This window comes from Perognathus longimembris, chromosome 28 (assembly GCF_023159225.1).
Source record: "Perognathus longimembris pacificus isolate PPM17 chromosome 28, ASM2315922v1, whole genome shotgun sequence".
Lineage (NCBI taxonomy): Eukaryota > Metazoa > Chordata > Mammalia > Rodentia > Heteromyidae > Perognathus > Perognathus longimembris.
The window spans coordinates 104429423-104449351 of NC_063188.1; the positions used below are offsets into that span (position 1 = coordinate 104429423).

The 19929-nt window shown below is 38.7% G+C and overlaps 1 protein-coding gene across 1 annotated transcript; it reads left to right on the forward strand.

Moving 5' to 3' along the window:
- Positions 1-984: 984 nt before the first annotated feature.
- Positions 985-1983, forward strand: Mageb17 (MAGE family member B17). The gene has a single exon (XM_048335496.1). It carries the CDS (start codon positions 985-987, stop codon positions 1981-1983), a length of 999 nt encoding a protein of 332 aa, XP_048191453.1.
- The last annotated feature ends 17946 nt before the right edge of the window (positions 1984-19929 follow it).

Consider the following 19929-nt stretch of genomic DNA (forward strand, 5'->3'; position numbering starts at 1 on the left):
TGAGAAGAGTAATCCCAAGGGGCAGGTACTAGGAGTTACAGCTTAAGATATACACTAATTTCCAGTGTTTTGCGGATTGAGCTGTGTAGGACATCAGGAGCCTTGTGGGATATATTCACAGGGCCTTGTCATAGCTAAAATATGGAACCAACCCAGATGCCCCTCAGTAGGCGAGTGGATCAGGAAAATGTGGTACATATACACAATGGAATTTTATGCCTCTATCAGAAAGAATGACATTGCCCCATTCGTAAGGAAATGGAAGGACTTGGAAAAAATTATACTAAGTGAAGTGAGCCAAACCCAAAGAAACACGGACTCTATGGTCTCCTTTATAGGGAATAATTAGCACAGGTTTAGGCAAGTCACAACAGAGGATCACAAGAGCCTAATAGCTATGCCCTTATGATCACATAAGATGATGCTAAGTGAAATGAACTCCATGTTATGGAAACGACTGTTAGATCACTGTTGTAATTACTTTCAACATGCGATGTGAAACCGTAGCTTCTATTGTTGATGATCCTCTTGTATCCCCTTCCTGTGGTTGTACCCACACTATCACTGTATCTTATCTGAGTACCCTGGATACGGTATATACTGGTATTAGAACTAGGGAAGTGAAAGGGAATATCAAAATCGAGAGACATGGGATAAAAAGACAAACGACTACAAAAGCAATACTTGCAAAACTGTTTGGTGTAAATGAACTGAACAACTGATGGGGGGGGAGAGGGAAAGGGGGAGGGGGAGGGGGAATGAAGGACGAGGTAACAAACAGTACAAGAAATGTATCCAATATCTAACGTATGAAACTGTACATCAGTTTGACAATAAAAATTTTAAAAAATAAAGCCAGGGTACTTCGTGTCTACTGCAGAGGCTCACTCCCCCTTGTCCTGTACCTTGTCCTTATACCTTCAGGTGTCCACATCCCAGTTCTTCCTGCCACCATCCTGTATACTCTCCCTGAGCACAGCCATCATGTCTGCTGGTAAGAGGAGTAAACACCATGAAGAATACCAAGAGGAGAAGCTCTACCAGGCTGGAGGTGAAGAGCCAAATCTCCAGGATGCTCAAGCTACTGCAGAAGGGGAAGATGAGTCTCCATGTTCTTCTTTTAGTGTTTTGGGAAACACTTCCCAGAGCACCTCTACCGCAGGTTTTCCCCCAAAGTGTCAGAGAGTTCAATCCTCCTGCTTTCCTGATGCAGCTGTTTCATGTGAGTATTCTGATGAAGGGAATGAGAGTGAAGTGGAGGAATGTTCAAGCTCCTCCAGCATCTCAGCCTCCATGGAGGTTATAGGAAACGATCCTTTGGCCAAGAACGTTAACTTGTTGGTGGATTTTCTGCTGTTCAAGTATAGAATGAAAGAGCCCCTTAAGAAGGCAGAAATGCTGAAGTTTGTCCCCAAGAAGCCCTTCCCTCAGATCCTCTTGCGGGCTGCTGAACACTTAGATCTGTTCTTTGGCCTTTGCCTGAAAGAAACAGACCCTTTTGGTAACACCTATGCATTTGTTAGCGAACTGGATCCTTCCAATGATGAAAGTGTGGATGAGAGCTCTGATTTCTCTGGGATGGGACTTTTAATGTCTCTTCTGGGTGTTATCTTCATCAATGGTAGTCATACCTCTGAAGAAGACATGTGGCAATTCCTGAATGTAATGGGAATCTATGATGGGAAGAAGCACCCCATTTATGGGGATGTCCGGAAGCTCATCACTGAAGACTTGGTAAGGGAAAAGTATCTGGAGTATCATCAGGTGCCTGACAGTGATCCTCCATACTACGAATTCCTATGGGGTCAAAAGGCGCATGCCAAAATTAGCAAGATGAAAGTCCTCGAATATTTGGCTAAGGTCAATGGTACTGTTCCTGCTGCCTACCAGTCACAGTATGAGGATGCTTTGAGGAGTGAGGATGAGCAAATACAAGCCAGAAATGCAGCCAGGCTTGGTATATCTGACAGGGCCGGCACCTAAGCCAGCAGTTCCTCCCAGGTGTAGAACAATGGGAGGCAGACTTCCCTTTGAGGTTGAAAAAGCCTGCCTTTTAAGTAGTATATGACAAGCTGGGGTTGGGAAAACCAGGGTGATCATCTCCTTTTTGGTCTTGTTATTTGTAAGTAACTTGTACATTCCTCTTCTTTTCCTGTTGCCATCCTTTAAAAGAGCTTATTTAGATCCATAATCAAATTTATGAGTAACACAGGTTGATTATTCCTGTTTACCTAGTTGACTGTTTTGTAAACCAATTGAAATTGTTTCTGCATCCTTTGTTATAGTTCATTACAAGAAAATACAACATTGGTCATAGGGATTTGCTTCTAAAATGTGAAGGAACCTATAGCAACATAGTTGGAATCACAAGATAGTGAACAAAAAGAGGGAAAATGGGGCCCAGTCTTAAATTTGCTGAAAGATCTCCACGCAATTCAAGCCGAAGAGAGTTGATTAGAAGAACCAAACCCCTGGCCTGTACTTGACAGTGGTGTGCAGTGAAGAGTGGGCAGTGAGTAGCATGTGGCATGTAGCTTGTAGTGAGTAGAATGCAGCAGCCTGATGACTGAGGGAGATTATATAGGGACAAGCAAGGAGGAGGTGTGGTTGCTGCAGATGCAGAAAAATGACCTCAGAGGATGAGGAAGTGACCTCAGAGTCTGGGGTCCTTTTGCTGACTCACAGTCAGGTGTTTAACAGTGACAAGGGACTATGGCTCTCAGGGCTGCTGATTTCTGGTAAGGCTATGTGCTGTCCTTCATGAAGAGGAGGCCAGGGAAGGGAGCTGTTCTCCCGGGCAGATGGAACACTTATTCCACTTAGTCTTTTGGTACAATTAAATGATAGGTGTCTGTGTTTGCTTAGCATTTTAAAAAATGTATGAACAAATAAATTATTGTAATAAGAACTCATGTTCATTGGCTCTTTTGTTCTCCAAAGCATCTGTTCTTTAAAAGGATTTATGCTGACTCTAATGGATGCATAGACAAAGAAGAGCTGGTCTCTGCCAATACATTTTAGAGTCCAAAAGCAGCTATCACATGATGAGCAATGTTAGCTCTCCTGCAATACATAAAAGTCAATAAAAGAAAGGGGAAAACCATTCCAGACAGGCGCAGCACAGTGCAAATGCCCAGGACAAGGCCAGTTGACAATATGGGAAAATGCCAATCACTCAATAGAAGGGATTTTTTTTTTTTTGGTGTGCCAGTCCCAGTGTTTGATCTCAGTGTCTGGGTGCTTTCCCGGAGATTTTTTTTTTTTTGCTCAAAAAAATCTACTGTTCATCACTTGAGCTACAGTTCTACTTCTGGCTTTTTGGAATTTAATTGTAAATATGTGTCTCATAGATTTTCCTGCCTGGGCTGGCTTTGAACCTTAATCCTCAGACCTAAGCCTCCTGAGTAGCTAGGATTACAGGCATGAGCCACTCCCATCTGGTAGTAGGAGGGCATTTTTAAGTTAACTTGCTTCAGTGGCTACATGAATCTGCTGAGAAGCCGCCGGTCCTTCAAGTGGTAGGAGTCAGAGTGGGGAGACTCCACCTGCAACAGAAAATTCTACTAATATTACTTAGGAATGAGGCAAACCAAAGAGAAATCCTCATTTGGGGCAGGATTGGAGGAACTGTCTCAGGTGAACACGAAGTACTAAGTGGGTCATTTATGGACTTTGGGATAGGGAGTGCTAGGAATAAGGATTCTATTTCCTGGAGGTAGGACATTCAGAAACCATTGAGCTAACCTTCCTTATCCTGACCAGGGAATCTGGACTGCTCAAATCAAAGGGAACCCAAGTTGGCTATTCTGTACACTATGGAGAACTAAGCCATAATACACAAAATGAATTCCTGATAGCTCCAAGCATGAGACATGTATATTCAACTACTCACTCAATTTTTCTGCATGTACTTAAATAGCCATAGCACAACCACTGTGCCTAAACTCTTGGTTAAGTCTGCCTCCCATTACACCCATTCCTCTCCTGTAACTATGCATCTTAAATTCACCACTCAATTACTCAGGGCAGCAATCTAGAAGTGAACCTTGATTCTCCGATCTTCCTTCATATCTCACATACAAATACAACTGAACCTGCCCATTCCTATTTACTTCTGTCTCTAGAAGGCTCATCCAAACTATCATTTCAAGATTAAACTATTGAAACTGCCTCTTATTATTTTTTTTTTGCCAGTCCTGGGGTTTGGACTCAGGGCCTGAGCACTGTCCCTGGCTTCTTTTGCTCAAGGCTAGCACTCTACCACTTGAGCCAAAGTGCCACTTCTGGCTTTGTCTATATATGTGGTGCTGAGGAATCGAACCCAGGGTTTCATATGTATGAGGTGAGCACTTTACCACTAGGCCATATTCCCAGCCCCTGAAACTGCCTCTTAACTTATCAACCTATACTCATTCTATTCTATTTCAGAATTCTCTACACACCAGCAAGAATGTCATATGCACACATGTGTGTACATTTCTGTGCATTCACACATACACTCCACTCTAGTGGCATTTCTACTCACTTGGAATAGTATTCAAACTTCCTCCCTTGGCTAAAATGTCTTATATTAATAGTACCCTGCCAACTTCTCTGACCTCATATTTTGCTGGTCTTTATTACACTCACTGTGTTCTAGCCTGACAAGCTTCGTTATCATTCCTCAAGGTTAGCCAATTCCTCTAAGTTTGTTTCTGTCTTATGGCCATTGCTTCTGTTGCTTCCTCAGGCTGAGACCCTTTCCCTTACATTGTCCCATGATTCATTTCTCCCTTCACATCTGTGCTCAAATGTCATGTGGCCTCATTTGACCACCCTGTCTGGTTTCTCTCTACCTCCACCTCCACCCGTGTGACTTTCTATTTACAGTTTTCAAAATACTAGAAACGATTTAATATTTTGTGCTCATTTATTTGCTAATTGTCTTGACTTCCTCATGAGTAAACTCCATATTTATTGGTCTTGAAGAGTAGACACTCAATAAATACATGTGAAATGTATGCTGAAAAAAAGTAGATGTATTTTCAATGGAGGGAAAGGTAAACAAACAACAGTGATTGTAGACCTTCTATGTGCTTCTTTTATCAGAACCAAGAACCATTGTTCTAACTAATAACAGATAAAAGTATAAATGAATAAAGAGACCATAGGTCAATATTTTTAATTCTGGTTTCCATTGTGCAAAACTTTGGTGTTTGTTGTTTGTACAAGAAGTCTGCTTCATCTAATGATATAAAATTATATTTTGCCACAGCTAAATCTTTAAATAAAAAGGCAAAATTAGTTAGTTCTTCAGTGGAGCAAATAATTGCCATGGAGAGAAACAAGGAAGACAATGAAGTGATTTCTCTTCATGGAAGCTGGTAGGGAGAAGAGATGGATAACCCACACTTGAATTTATTATAACCAATTTACTTTTTAACAAATTATTTTTCATGCCTATTATGAAAGTAGCTTAATACCCATTATAAATTTTGTTGAAAAATACTAAGTAATTGATAAATATAAAAATATTGCAAGCAACGTTGCAATGCTTATCATACCATTATTTTTTACTAAGCATAATTTCTCAGAGGAGTGGGAAGATTAGCAATGAAGCATTCCAACAAGTTGTAAGCTCTCTAACCTAGCTATTACACTATTGCCTTTAGTCCCCAATAGAAAACCATATCTATTGAAACAACAAATATGGTTTCTTGTTTCCTTAACTGGACCCTGAATGATGGAGCTTTATATAATTCTAAAAAAAGGTGCTCACCTGGAGAACTCACATATGGTACGTATCTTGTATTGACTGAATGAATTCATTATTGGATAATGATTTTTTTTGCCAGTCCTTGGGCTTGAGTACTGTCCCTGGTTTCTTTTTGCTCAAGGCTGGCACTCTACAACTTGAGCTAAAGCTCCACTTCCAGCTTTTCTGGGTATGTGGTGCTGAGGAATGGAACCCAGGGCTTCATGCATGCTAGGCAAGCACTCTACCACCAAGCCACATTCCCAGCCTGCGAATTCATTTTTTATCAGGAACAACCATGGTGTACAGGCCACAAAATAGTTTGAGCAAAGAACACAATGGGCCAAGAGTGACAAGATTTGATTTTTGTTTTAAAAGGAGAATGTGGAACGTTCTATAATTAAAATGATATGAAATATAGAAGGGTGATATTAATCCTATTGTAAGAGGTGGGGAAACTTGGATCAGTCACAAAAGACTTGATCAGGAAATGAGCAGTGAAGAATAAGGTGACACTGTTCAAAAAGAACTCTACTCATTACCTGGATTGTGTAACTGTCACTCCTCTGTACATTGCCTTTACAATACATTTTTTTAAAAGAATGAGTAAGATAAAAATTTAAAAGAATGAGTAAAATTCTTGACAAAAGAATGGCCTTAGGGGATTTCAAGTGAGCAGAACTGATTAAATAACTTTCAGAGGCTATATATTGATATATATGCTTAAGTAATGAATATTATAATACATTTGAAATCCATGTAGTAGTGTGCAAAGGGAACCATTGGTTGGGATTAACTGTCTTTCCAGAGCCTGAGGCAATTCATAAAAGACACGATAGCTATAAATTCCACGATGATTGTATCTGTGTTGATTATTGCTGAACCTCGGATTGGCATAGATATGTGTCTGTGTTTTATAAAATACATATAATTATTTCACCATTAACAGTAATGGAGTCTATAAAAGCTAGGAATATTATTCCTTTACTTATACATTTACATTTTTTTGTGCTGGTACTGTGGCTTAAACTCAGGCTCTGAGCACTATCCTGAAACTTTTTTTTTGCTCAAGCTCTACCACTTGAGCCATAGTTCCACTTCCAGCTGTTAGGTGGTTAATTGGAGATAAGAATCCTGTGGACATCCTTCCCAGTCTGGCTTTGAATTGTGATCCTCAGATCTCAGCCTTCTGAGTAGCTAGGATTACAGTAGTCTAGCACTGTATCATTCATTCAGCAGGCATTTATTGATTTCCTTCTATGTGTTAGTTACAAGGAACTACAAGGGCTACAGGAAAAGTCAGCAGTGTAGCACTTCAAATCTAGTGTAAATGAGCACAGACTTAGTGGAATGCACAGGTGAAGAGGGAGGAATTGAACTTAGATTTGATGAATCATGTGATATTTAAAAAGTTTTAGGATGAGTAAAGATTATCTAGCAATAGTGATGAATAATCAAGCCCAGTGTATTGGCTAGCATGATTCTCCTCAACACTGTACAGTGAATGGAGCAAAATGAAGGGAGAAAAGATATGGGTTCAAAAGTATGAAACAAAACTGTTTTGTAGATGATGGAATCATTTGCAGATGCTATGATTACATGCATCTTAGTGATGCCAGAAATCTGGGTTCCTGAATTCAATATCAATTGACAAATAATAAGATCTGGGTTTGGGAAAAAAGGAAATGAAAGCTTGTTAATTTGGCCCGGCAAAATGAGGGCCATGTATACAGACTGGTATCTCAAGAAAAAAATTATAGTCTTAATTGGAGAGGAAGTGTGTGTGTGTGTGTGTGTGTGTGTGTGTGTGTGCATGCGTGCACATGGGCAGGTGTGCACATATGCACGTGTGCCTATCATGAAGCTTGAACCCAAGGTATGAGTACTATGCTAAGCTTTTCTGCTTAAAGCTTTTGCTGTACTACTTGAACCACAGCTCAACTTCTGGCTTTTTGGTAGTTTATTGGAGACGAGTGTCTCAGACTTTCCTACCTGGGCTGGCTTTGAACTGTCCTCAGAACTTAGCCTCCTGAAGAGCTAGGATGACACAGGTGAGCCATGAGTCCCAGCTGAGGATGAATTTTTCATAGACAAGAATGAATTTCTGGATGTACATATTGAGGCACAACTATGGGCCAGATGGTGATGAAGGGCTCACTTATTTCCTCATATGCTGACATTAAACTTTGGAGCTATATTTCTTCTTGTCCTGAATATTCCTTTACTCCTGTGGTCAGTGAGATAAGGAGAGGAATGTGGTGACCTTGCCCGAAGCTATAAAGACAATCTTGAATCATTTCACACAAGAAAATGAGGGGCTAGAACAAGGAAAAAGAAAAGAATGCTAGTCAGTAAAGTGAGTTAGTTATTAGGCTAGAACTATAATTGTAAACATATTTATAGATCTGTTCCAGTCACAGGATAATGCAGAAGAACCTAAAATAAATCATTACATCTTGTAAGCGAATTTAGCAATATTACTAAATAAAAATACAGCGTATAAAATAGGTTGAATTTCTATGAACCAGCAACAAACTTTAAGAAAATAAAATGTTTTATAAGTGATACCATTTATGATAGGATAAAAAATTAGGTACCTGGGGGCTGGGAATATGGCCTAGTGGCAAGAGTGCTTGCCTCGTATATGTGAAGCCCTAGCCTCAGCACCACATATGTAGAAAAGGCCAGAAGTGACGCTGTTGCCCACGTGGTGGAGTGCTAGCCTTGAACAAAAAGAAGCCAGGGACAGTGCTCAGGCCCTGAGTTCAAGGCCCAGTACTGGCAAAAAAAAATAGGTACCTGGGAATCAATCCAGAGATGTTGAAGAACTCCCCAGGAACAAATATACAAAAACGTTATAGGGAATTGGGCATGGTGGAATATGCTTGCAATCACAGCTATTCAGAAGGAAGAAACAGGAGGATTTGAATCTGGTCTGGGCAAAAGTAGGAGAATCTATCTGAAAAATAAACTTAAGCCAAAAGGGCTGGGGTTATTTGTCAAATACTGGGGGTTTACCTAACAAGTGTGAGGCACTTAGTTCAAACTCAAGTACTACCCCCCAAAAATCAGTCAATTTTTAGAAATATTAGATAACACTAAAAGAATGAACTAGATCTAATCTTGTTCAAGTAATGGAAGGTGCAATACTATAATGTAATTTCTTCTCAAGTTGGTGTAGCGATTCAGTACAATCCTAGCAGAATATCAACTTGTTGCTGCTGCTATTGTTCTGGGAACTTGACAAACTGTCAATTCATTGAGAACATAAAGAATCAAGAGTAGACATTCTTGAACGAGATTGTGGTAGGATAACAATGTGATCACTTCAATGATTTGATACACATGGATATAAAAAAGAAATTGACAGAAGTAAAGGAATTATTTGAAAATAGACTCGAGAAGCAAGCACAGTATTCTCCAGTCTAGTTCATAAGGGAAGGAAAGATATTGGCAAAGATGAATTTTTTTATAAGCCAGAGACACTTTAACTCATTGCTTGATAAAAAATGAATTACATTCATTTTGTATATTGCGTGGAGGAAGCTATTGATTGAAACAGAGAAAGAGGCAAATATTGGGCTAATATTCCTTGAGAACATGGAAATGTACAGTACCCAGTACACATAGTATTTTACTGTAGGAAAAGGACACTGATATCTTTGCCACAGTAGGAAAGAGACTGAGAGTGGTGTTGCAGTAAGAGAATATTGTGAGAAATTGATGGAATTTTCACTTTGTGCTTTCAATGAAGTAGAAGGGAGGATGGAAAAAGCAATGTATCCTCCTTTGGGGAGAGATCTTGGAACTCCCATTCAGGAAATTAAACTTGGAGAGACATAAAAGCATTTTCCGAGTATCGCAGACAGCCATATTGTATTTGAAGGCATTGATTTATAAGCTAGGACTTTATATATTTTTTTTTAGGACTTTATATTTGAATTTTAGTGTCTAATATGAAGGGTGAATAGGAGAGCAGGGCTTTGGTTATTTCATTTTCTTGAGATAAGGTCTGTCTATGTTGGCTAGCTTGGCCTCAAGCTCCTAGGCTCAGGTTATCTTCCTCCTGCTTCAGCCTCCTCTGAGCAGCTAAGAATACAGGCCCATGCCATTGCATTTGGGTGCTATTCAGAATACTACTATTTTGATAGTCACTATTATTAGCATTTTACTGTAACAAAGACATATGACCCTTCCAAGATTATACAACTAGTAAATCGTGGAGCTGGAATCCCATTTTAGGCAGCCTGGATACAGAGCCTGATTTCTTAAATACTGTGTTATAAAGTGTAGTATGTAGTTTAGTAGTTTGGATTTTTAAAAATGATCTCCCCTTTGGGGAATTCTGTTAGTGCATTAATAGATTACAAATCTATATTGACAAGAGACATCAGAGAATCTGGGCTGTAAGTTTTTTCTGTTTCTCTATTTGTCTATTTTGAGATCAAATCAATCACTTAAGAATTTAATACCCAAACAGGAGAGCATCGTTTTTATATCTGGACCAGTGAGATTTTCTTCCTCTGTGTACCATTTACCCATAGGTACAATTTGGGAATATGTCCATGTGTCTAGAATTCAGAAAGATCTTTACTAAATCTTTTGTTCAAGTATGAAATGTTTTCCTATCCCCGGAGGCTAGGTTATAAAGTATCTCAACTAGGTTATAAAGTATCTCAAAGTAAAAGCACTGTGTCCTGAGAACAAAGAATTCTCTCGATCATATGGAGAATATTCAATTTCTATATGCAATATTCTCCACACTTTATAAAATAAGAAAACTCATAATATTTAAAGTATGCTAAGAAGCTCTTTAAAATGATCTCTTGCCCAAAAGTACACCAACAATTATGCAAACTTGTTTACATAATTTTGGCAAATGAGACTGAATTTTTTTTTGCTTGACAAACACAGTTATATCTTCTCTGATTTATCAGTGGTAAATACAGTTTCATCCTACTTTCCAAATGTTTCTCTTAAATGTACGAAGGTCAAATAAGTTACATTATTCCTACTGAATGTTCAAGATTATGATAAAATGTAAATTTATGTTCAATTAAATTGTCCTTCTAAAAGCCTTATTTTAGCAACCATTATATTTGTAGAATATCAGCTTAGAGGTAATTTTTAAATGTCTTAAAACAGTATAGAATTTGGGGATGAGTTAATTGAGTTAATAAATACATCACCGCTGGATGTCTAGGTCACATAATTGCCAAACATAATTTACTGTTCAGATATTTTTCCCTCTTTTTTTTTCACCAGTCCTGACACTTGAACTCAGGGCCTGGACACTGTCTCTGAGCTTTTATGCCATTTCATCACTTGAGCCACAGCTGCATTTCTGGCTTATTTTTGGTGCTTAATTGGAGCTGAGAGTCACCGGCTTTCCTGCCTGGACTGGCTTCGAGCCACTCTCCTCAGATCTCAGTCTCCTCAGTAGCTAGGATTGCAAGTGTGAGCCATGGGTGACTGGATCTTGTCTTTCGTTTTTGTGCTGTTAGTGCGGCTTGAACTCAGGGCCTCACACTCTCACTTGGCTATTTCTATTCAAGGCTGGCACTCTACTACTTGAGCCATACCTCTGCTTCCAGAGATTTCTCTGGTTAATTGGAAACAAGAATTTTTCCCACCTGGGGCTAGCTTTGAACTGAGATCCACATATCCGTTTCTTGAGTAGCCAGGTTTACAGGAATGAGTCACCAGCATTCAGTTTCTCCTTTTTTTATCTGCTGTGGTAAGGTTGTATCTTTGGCTCTGTCAGTAAATATGAAACGTGTTCACTTTGGCCACTTTAAGAAGGTGTAAGGAGAAGGCATATGGCTATAGACAGTTGTTTTGTCAGATTTATCCCATAAAATGTTTCATCAGTACCATAATCTCTCAGGTATTCTCAATCCCTCACTCCATTTTATTCATGAGACTTTATCAAGATAAATAGTGACAGAAAAACATAGCTATGCCTGTGCCTTTGTTTCTCAAAGAAAATGTTTTGATCTTAATGCAATGGCATTCAGCTTTTATTTTCTTTTTCCTTTTTCTTCCTTTTCTGTCTTCTTTTCTTCTCTTTTATCATGTGTTGTGGTGTGTGTGTGTGTGTGTGTGTGTGTGTGTGTGTGTGTGTGTGTGTGAACTCCTTTATATTCTTCAAGTTTATTGAAGACCCTGAAGATCTTTTCTGCATAGGGGCTAACAACACTGATTACATTAGAAACTGGACTGTAAAGCAAGAATCCATCTCCAAAATAAACACCCCAAAAGAACAAGAAGAAAGAGAGGGAGAAGGAAGAGAGGAAGGAAGGAAGGAAGGAAGGAAGGAAGGAAGGAAAGAAGGAAGGAAGGAAGGAAGGAAGGAAGGAAGGAAGGAAGGAAGGAAGGAAGGAAGGAAGGAAAGGTGGAAGCAAGGAAAACAGATACAATTTTAAATACTTATTGTTTCATTTAATGATAGCAATATGCATGCAATGCATGTTAATAACAACATTACTATTGCTCACCTTGTGGATACCCTAAGGTTTGTCTTTACACTGTAAATTTGGTCCCATTTATGATGGAGTTAATGAAGGATAAAGCTTGGAAAGTGAATTTTATTTGTGCTGCTTTATAATACCTCGATTTGTGGTAAAATCTTAACACTGTGAGTTCAATCTTGATGGCCTGATTTCCTTGGTTTACTATGTATTGCCTTTGCCTACAATAGAAAGGGCCATTTTTTACTTTCTAGATAGCACAGATTCTGTGTCAAACCAGAATAATTTCCTGTGCTTTATGTTGACTTTATTGTGTCCTTGACTATGTAAGAAAAAGAACAAAAGTTTCTTGTTCTTCATTTATAAAAGCACTGGGATTCTTTGTAATCTTGTTAACCTCTTTATTATTTTTAAGTTTTTTATTGATACTTTGATTGAATGTAGAACCTATTGTTGTTTCCTAGGCTCCCATGATTCTATCTGAAGTGTCTCTTTGACAGCTTCTTTGGTTTTTAGCTTTCCCAAATCAGATCCTAAATATAGGAAAAATTGCATAATTTTTTTACAGTAAAGCCATTGTTGTAAGTTTCTAGAGGGATCCTGGCAAAATTACAAGGCTAGTAGTTTATATAATAGATAGATAGATAGAAAAATAGATAGATAGATATAGGTAGAGAAAGAGAGAGAGATGCTAGAAATACTGAAGCTTGTTCAGTAGTTAATGTTAATGAGTCAAATAAGATATACAGACTGTTTATCTATATGTAAATATCATCAATCCAAACATTTTAGAATTTCATTCTTTATAAGAAACTCCTAGGGATTCAATGTTCTCACTTCCCGTGACATGTTTTCATTTCTGTTCCTAAGTTCTCACGGTACATTGACTTGTTTCAGACAATACTATTCTGTAATTGATCATCATATTACTTAGTTGAAATGTTCACTAGGTTACAGCCTTTGAGCTTTAATTTGCATCTTCCAGGATGATGGGCTTCAACTGTAGATGGCCCTGGCCCTCAGATTTACTTGTGGATCTTTATCAAATACATCTATGAAGATATCAAGAAGCCATTCCAGACTGTCTCTGTCTCTTTCTCTGTCTAGGTCTCCATTCTTTTTTCCCTCCTTCTCTTGCTTGTTCTCCCCTGCTTCTCTCTTGGCAGTCCTGGAGGGTGAACTCGGAGGTACGCTTGATAGGCAGGTGCGCAATTACTGAAGCCATCCCATAGCCCTTTTTTGTGTCTGGTTATTTCTGAGATAGGATCTTGTTTTTTAATCTAGCATGAACTATGATCATCCTATTTATACTTCCCATTTTAGTTAGGATGACAAGTTATGAGGTAGCCAGCACCATTCACAGCTTTTTTCTGTTGAGATGGTGTCTCACAATTTTTTTTTTTGGCCTGGGTTGACTTAAAATTATGATCCTTCTGATCACAGACTCCCAAGTAGCTAGGATAACAGGCATGAGCCACTGAAAATTTACATTTTCAGTATATTCTTAGTATAGATTTGGAGTATTCGTAGTAAATTATGCCTATTATATATCAGGATTATAAATATACATTTAAAGTATCAAAAATTGTTTATTTGTTTTGTTTTTGTTGCCAGTCCTGGGCCTTGGACTCAGGGCCTGAGCACTGTCCCTGGCTTCTTTTTGCTCAAGGCTAGCACTCTGCCATTTGAGCCACAGCGCCACTTCTGGCTTTTATCTATATATGTGGTGCTGAGGAATCGAATCCCGGGCTTCACGTATACGAGGCGAGCAGTTTACCACTAGGCTATATTCCCAGCCCTAAAGTATCAAAAAATTAAAAATCATATTTATTCATTTTTGTGCCCATCTATTTTTATGTATCACATGGAACTTTAGTGAATTTTGTTAAAAAATAGGCATAGTCATCACATTCAAAGATATTTATGTACCTTTGTAAACATTGTTTTAACTTTGCTTTTCGTGCTCCAGATCCAATTTAATTTCTTGGCAGTTACATTATTCTTATTATCAGATCTTTCACCCAGGAAAATTTTCAGTAAAAGTTAATTTTCAGTTAAATTTCCTTTGCTCTACTGGGTAGCATTTGTTTTACTCTAATTCTCCACCGCAAGCTTCAAGTCATGTTTGTATCTCCAACATAAAAAAGATCATTTCAAAAAGATGTGGCAAAGGCCTATGAGAGAGAACTCAAATTATTGACACTGATGAGAAAGAATCTTGAGTATAGTCCTCCTAAAATCATGACCCAATTAGCACATTCAGCCCAGATTTTTGATGGTTATTTTGACAATACCATCTTGTAGACTTTTCTTCCTGAGCTGGCTTCAAACTGTAGCCTTCCAAATCCCAGCCTCCTGAATAGCTAACATTATAGGCATGAGCCACCAACACCAGACAGAGCATGAAAATGTTGATCCAGCGCAAGAGATTCTGACTTTTTAGTGAATCTCAGAAAGAAAAAATATTTTCAAAGAGCCTCCTAAGCTATTACAGTTCTCAGGCAGGTTTGAGAACAGGGTATGAGAACAGAAGAGTAGACCTTGAATAAAGCCTTGAAATATGGGTTCATTTTTTGGAGAACAAAGAAAGTGTGTGCATGTGCATATGGAAACAAGAGTGCAAGACAGTGTTATTGTAACTTTCTTCCAGAGTGGGAAACACAAGCCAAAAATGAAGGAAATATCATTCCCTGGGGAGTATTGGCAGGATTTTAAAACAATAACATTTTTCTGTTAGAAACAAGGATGGCATAATGCTGCTCATTATATCTTGGGGGCCAATGTCACATTTGATTTATGTTTAGAAACAATTTAAATGGATAGAACATTTTTCTTCTCAATTCCCACTTGGGGCTAATATATACAGTCTTTTTCCTAACATGAAAACAGTTTTCAACTCTTGCTCTACATTGAGCAGAAATAGTCTAAACTCAGATTCATTTTGGGAAATGGAACCCGTTTCTGACATTGGCACTCTGGTTTAATGTCACTAGGTTCATTGCAATCAAATGGGGGTAATAGGAATGATTATAATTTGAAATTGGGTAATACTATACAAATGTCAGAACACAGTGCTGATTCCTTATACTTATTCAAGTTCACTGTTTTTTCTGGTTACCTCTCCACTAGAAACCTCCCCAATATCCTCATTTGTTGTTTATATTGAAGATAGTATTTAACTCATGAGCATCTCTTAGAGAATTATTCACTTTCCCTGACTCCTCCCACATATACATGACAAATATATGCTATTAAATTTCTCTTTGTTTTTCTCATGCTAATCTGTGTTTTATTGCAGAGTTCTTTTCTAAGAACTTAGAAGAATAAGAAAAGTGTGTGTGTGTGTGTGTGTGTGTGTGTGTGTGTACCAGTCCTGGGACTTGAACTCAGGACTTGGGTGCTATCTCATAGCTTTTTGTTCAAAGCTAGCACTCTACCACTTGAGCTACAGTTCTACTTCTGGCTTTTTGGGACTTGGAGATAAGAGTCTCAACAGACTTTCCTGCCTGGGCTGACTTGGAACTGTAATCCTCATATCTCAGCCTCCTGAGTACCTAGGAGTATAGGCATGAGCCACCAGCACTTGGTGAGAAAATTATTCATATCCTCTCTATACCCACATATGGGAAATCATGCTCAATGTGAATAAGAACTCATTGCTTGCCTTAAAGAGCTCCAAGTCAAATAGAGAAAGTCTATATCTAAACAAATAATAATGCAATGGGATTAGAAAGTGAAGCACTGAATATGTAGCCAGAGGAGAAAGTTAACTAAGAGAAAGGATCAAGAAAGCTTTACAGGGTGGAACAAGATTCTGAACAGGAGTCATGACCAGCCAAGCTGAATACCAAGGTTTTCTATAGTGTTAGATTACAGGAATAAGAGACTAATAAAGAATATAAGCCACAGAGAGGACAAAGGAATCAGCACTGTGTTCTGACATTTGTATAGTATTACCCAATTCTAAGAAATAACAAGTCTGAGAGAGGGTAGAAGGGAGGGAAGGAGAAAAAGAGAGAGAGAGAGCAGGAAAGATAAACTTGGAAGGAAAGGGGCTGCCCCCTCAAAGATGGGTTTAAACCCCATTGGAGATGGTATGGCTGAAGTCTAGTGGATGAGACAATGGTTTGCTGGATTGTCAGGGCCAGAGTTGGCCCATACTCACATTGTCACTGAGGTTGAAAGGCTCAGAGTATCTGGAGCCCACTCGCTGGCCAAGTGGCACACAGACTGTGATCCATGATGTCTGTATTGGGGAGGCTGTAGGAAACAACCACTGGGTACAAGTGAGCCAAGTCTGTAGAGGTGTGCAGGCAGAGGCCTGGCGTTCACCAGTGTTCACATTGAGGGCCATGTTATGAAGGTCACGGAGCCGGGCTGGATTGTATGAGGGGATCAATGAGTGATGGATCACGCTCAGCACACAGGGGGGCCAGAACCCCACGAGATGCTCTTACACACATGCAATGTGCAGTAAAAGCAAAGTGGCCAGTGGAGCCAGAAACTTCCCTCCACTGGCAAAATGTACTGTAAAAGACTCGTAAATTAGAGGGGGCAAATGATTGCAGAGTACAGCCTATTGTTACTGATGGGGTACTGAAGAGTGAGTTTGGAGCTGACAGGAAATAACTTGGTAACTGGCATGTATTAATAGTTTCTAATAGTTCTTTTAAGCCGCTATGACCCCTGGAAAGAAGAGGGCCTAGAGTGCCTTTGCTTTCTCAGACTGATTCTTACAATGGGGAACAGAAATGACCCTTGTGTAGCTCAACTAAGATCATTGAAATGACAGCCAACTTAAACCTGTGAATATGAAATCAGTGTTTACTATAGCAAGTTACTGGGATTTTTGAAGCTATTACCATACAGGGGAAAATGACTAATACATCCTGTTTTCCTCCATATCCCTTATGCCTGTGCCTAGATTACAAGAGAAACTCAATATATCTTTTAAATTGAATTGCTGTTCAAACTTTAGGTCCATTTTCTGATTTTTTTTTCTGAATATTTCGCCCACATGTTGTCTAATGGGCTACAGATTGAGACACCTATTCTGGTACACAGCAAAATAGTGATAGCATCAGGAACAATCTTAATGGATTTCAAATCTTTGGTTGAAAAGAAAAGCTCACTTTTAATAGAAAATCTAAGTGGATGAATTGCCTTTTTAGGTTGTTGAATCTGCATAGCTCATTCAGAGTCGAGTTTTCTAGGATGCAGCTGGGTCATTAGGTCTGGTCTCAGCATCAAAATTGGTAGCTTTTTGATATGGCTTTGGGAGAAGAAGGTAAAAACTAATCAGGAAAAGATTTCCTTGTATATGAGCTGGCTATTGCTCAGAGGGTGAATTTATGGGTGCTGAGAGAAAACAGATAATCAAAATGTGGCCTTTACTTGTAGGGCTACAACTATCATAAATTAATTTTATGCTCAGAATTTTTTCTTCAGGTTGGGGGTCACAGTACACCATTATGCCCTCTCTATATAACTAACAAAGAAGAGCCCTATCCTGTCTTGAGCTAATTATTATACTGATAATATTTTCACCATACCACCAAGAGAACTATCAAAACTGTCATTAACATATTTTTCAGTCATCTGAAATTATTTTCTTTAAAAAGCAATTGATGCATGATATTTCACACATGGTGGTTGCTTGGGCCGCGCCACAGGCCATGTCTGTCAATGCACTCAAAACCATGGCACTGTGTTTCATGTGCACATTGTACAGTGTGTCCCATAATTTCTCCCTGGAAGTTTGTTTGCAGGGCTCATTATCATCTCTGCCTATCATCTGTCTGCCCTGACACCCTAGCCTCCAAATGAGAGACTCTCTGTCTTGTGTCACTCTGAACTTTGTGCTGTTTTTATTGCTGCTGGTGTTGCTCTTTGCAAATCATCAGTACTCTGTCGCCCAGGACTTTTTATTTCCCCCCAGGGCTTTTAATTTAAGTCTTCACCGAGGCCTTTTTTTTCCCCTGATTAAACTCTTCCTCTGTTAATGCTATGGTCATTTATTTTCCTGCCAAGTACAGCCATTCACATGCTTTCAAAATAAGATCCTTTATTATGTTGGCATTACTATTTTCGGTCTACATCTTGGTTATTTCAATATATATTGAAAGAATCTAAACTTGGTTTCCATTCATTTATTTACTATCTTTTAAAATTATTTTATTCTGAGCTGAAGTAACTATTTTTTTAAGGCACAAAGTTTTTATTTTGATTCATTACTACAAAGCATTCAGAAGAGATTCCTGGTAGAGCCTTCAAGGACATACCCAAAATGGTAACTATTGAAAATATATTTATTGACATATATAATACTATAGTACCAGGATGTCCTACAGATACATACAGTGGCCTTTGATAGGTTTGTCCCTCTGTGATATTTTGATACACATCGTTGAGCATAGTGTTCCAATGCAGAAATACTATGCTCACAAATGGAAATTATGAAGAGAATACAAATAGAATTTTGAACATAATCTTCTCCAACTTTCTCCTTTGCTAGTTGAGATTTAGAGAGGTTAAGTGTCTTGTACTACATTATAGGATGAAGTGGAGACAAGACTTGGGACAGGACTCGGTCATCTGTCTTCTTTCCTAATTATCTTTTCACTGTATAATGAATATCCAGAATGATAAAATGGGAGAGGAGTATTCAGGATTGTTCTATCAAAACCTCTTATTTTAAAGTTTAGAAAGCAATACCAAAGAAAGGTGGAAATTTGGTCTGCCTGTGATATTCTTGGTCTTCTAATAAGCACTCCTCATCCTTTAGAACATTTTATTGTACAGGTGATGTACAGAGGGGTAACAGTTATATAAGTCCGATAGTGAGTACATTTCTTTTTGAGCAGTGTCACTCCTCCCTCATTTTCTCCCAGTTTTCCCCCTGTGCTCATCCTTTTTAAAATCATAAATAAAACGTGCCGTGACATCTCCAGTCCCAAGGAGACAACTCAGAGAAAGATGCACCAGCTTCTATTCATGTGTTTGGAAGGGGAGGCATCCTCATGAGTGGGCGGAAGAAGGTACATTAGGAGATCTCTCCCAACCAAAATATCAGCCCACAACCATCTTTTCTGGAAGATTAATTCTTCTGGGTTTGAATGGCTTCATTGTATCTCTCAGAGTACCTTATTAAAATGTACACAGTCCTAGGAAGAGAATCACTTTTCAGCCAATTTAGATGTTATCTGTGAATATTCACAGTTTTCTTTGAGAGAAGGACTTTCCTGATGTACTTTTGTAATAAAGAAAAAAAGAGTCCTGAATGAAAAATCTGCCTTGTAGTCAAAGCTCTCTACACCATGCTTGGGACTGAGTTGTATTTAAAACCTATGGCTTACAGAGGCAACAGTTCATCATGTCATCAGAAGGAAGAATAACACAGAGAACAGTTTCATCTAAATTATGCAAAGTGTAGGTGGAATTCCTAGACGTCTTCCCCAATCTCATTTTTCAACTGTTAATGGTCTCTTATAGAGGGAGGGGAATAGATTAGAATGGAAACTTCAGTGAACTAATCTGAACACATCTTTGATTTCATTCACAATCTACTTATTTCATCATTTTCAAAGCGTTCTTTCCCCTTCCTCATTCTAATGTTTCTGAAACCAAGAGGTTTCTAATGGTTGGTGGTGTGTCCTACGCATTGACAACCACTTGGCCCATTATCCCACAGTTATTGCACCAATGGGCACCACCTTGATTTGTGCT

Coding starts and splice junctions, on each gene's coding strand:
- Mageb17 (XM_048335496.1), top strand. CDS start 985: ATGTCTGCTGGTAAGAGGAGTAAACACCATGAAGAATACCAAGAGGAG.